Source organism: Penaeus monodon, chromosome 21, assembly GCF_015228065.2.
Source record: "Penaeus monodon isolate SGIC_2016 chromosome 21, NSTDA_Pmon_1, whole genome shotgun sequence".
Lineage (NCBI taxonomy): Eukaryota > Metazoa > Arthropoda > Malacostraca > Decapoda > Penaeidae > Penaeus > Penaeus monodon.
Genome location: NC_051406.1, coordinates 38442836 through 38443161, shown reverse-complemented (window position 1 = coordinate 38443161; position 326 = coordinate 38442836). Strand labels below are relative to the sequence as shown.

At 44.8% G+C, this 326-nt stretch overlaps 1 protein-coding gene across 4 annotated transcripts in view; it reads right to left on the bottom strand.

Annotated features, from left to right (window-relative positions):
* Positions 1 to 326, bottom strand: part of LOC119586468 (BTB/POZ domain-containing protein 7-like) — a 32378-nt gene that overhangs the window by 2617 nt on the left and 29435 nt on the right. For all 4 annotated transcript variants that reach the window (XM_037935202.1, XM_037935204.1, XM_037935203.1 and 1 more), the window contains one exon: positions 118 to 297. In XM_037935202.1, the coding sequence (XP_037791130.1) occupies positions 118 to 297 (180 nt within the window). The remainder of the gene's footprint in view (positions 1 to 117; positions 298 to 326) is intronic.

Here is a 326-nt window from a genome sequence, read left to right as displayed (position 1 = left end):
GCCAAATATCCACTTCCCTACTATTCTTATAGTTCTTCAAGATTGCAATAAAACACAAAACAATGCTGTATTCTCTGACTAATCAACACAATGAAAGCCTTTACACCACATCCCTACCTGATGGTGTGATCCATCTCCCAGATCTAATGACATCTGCGTTCCTTCCAAGTCTTCAAGGCCCTCAAGGCTGCCTAAGTGACGATCATCCAAACTACTTCCTCCCAAATGCAAGGCAGACAGCGAGGAGGAGGCCAGAGCTACGTCTGGCACCATATCACTCAAGTGTCCTTCATCACCCTGAAGGAGAGATGGAGAAAAAAAAGGAA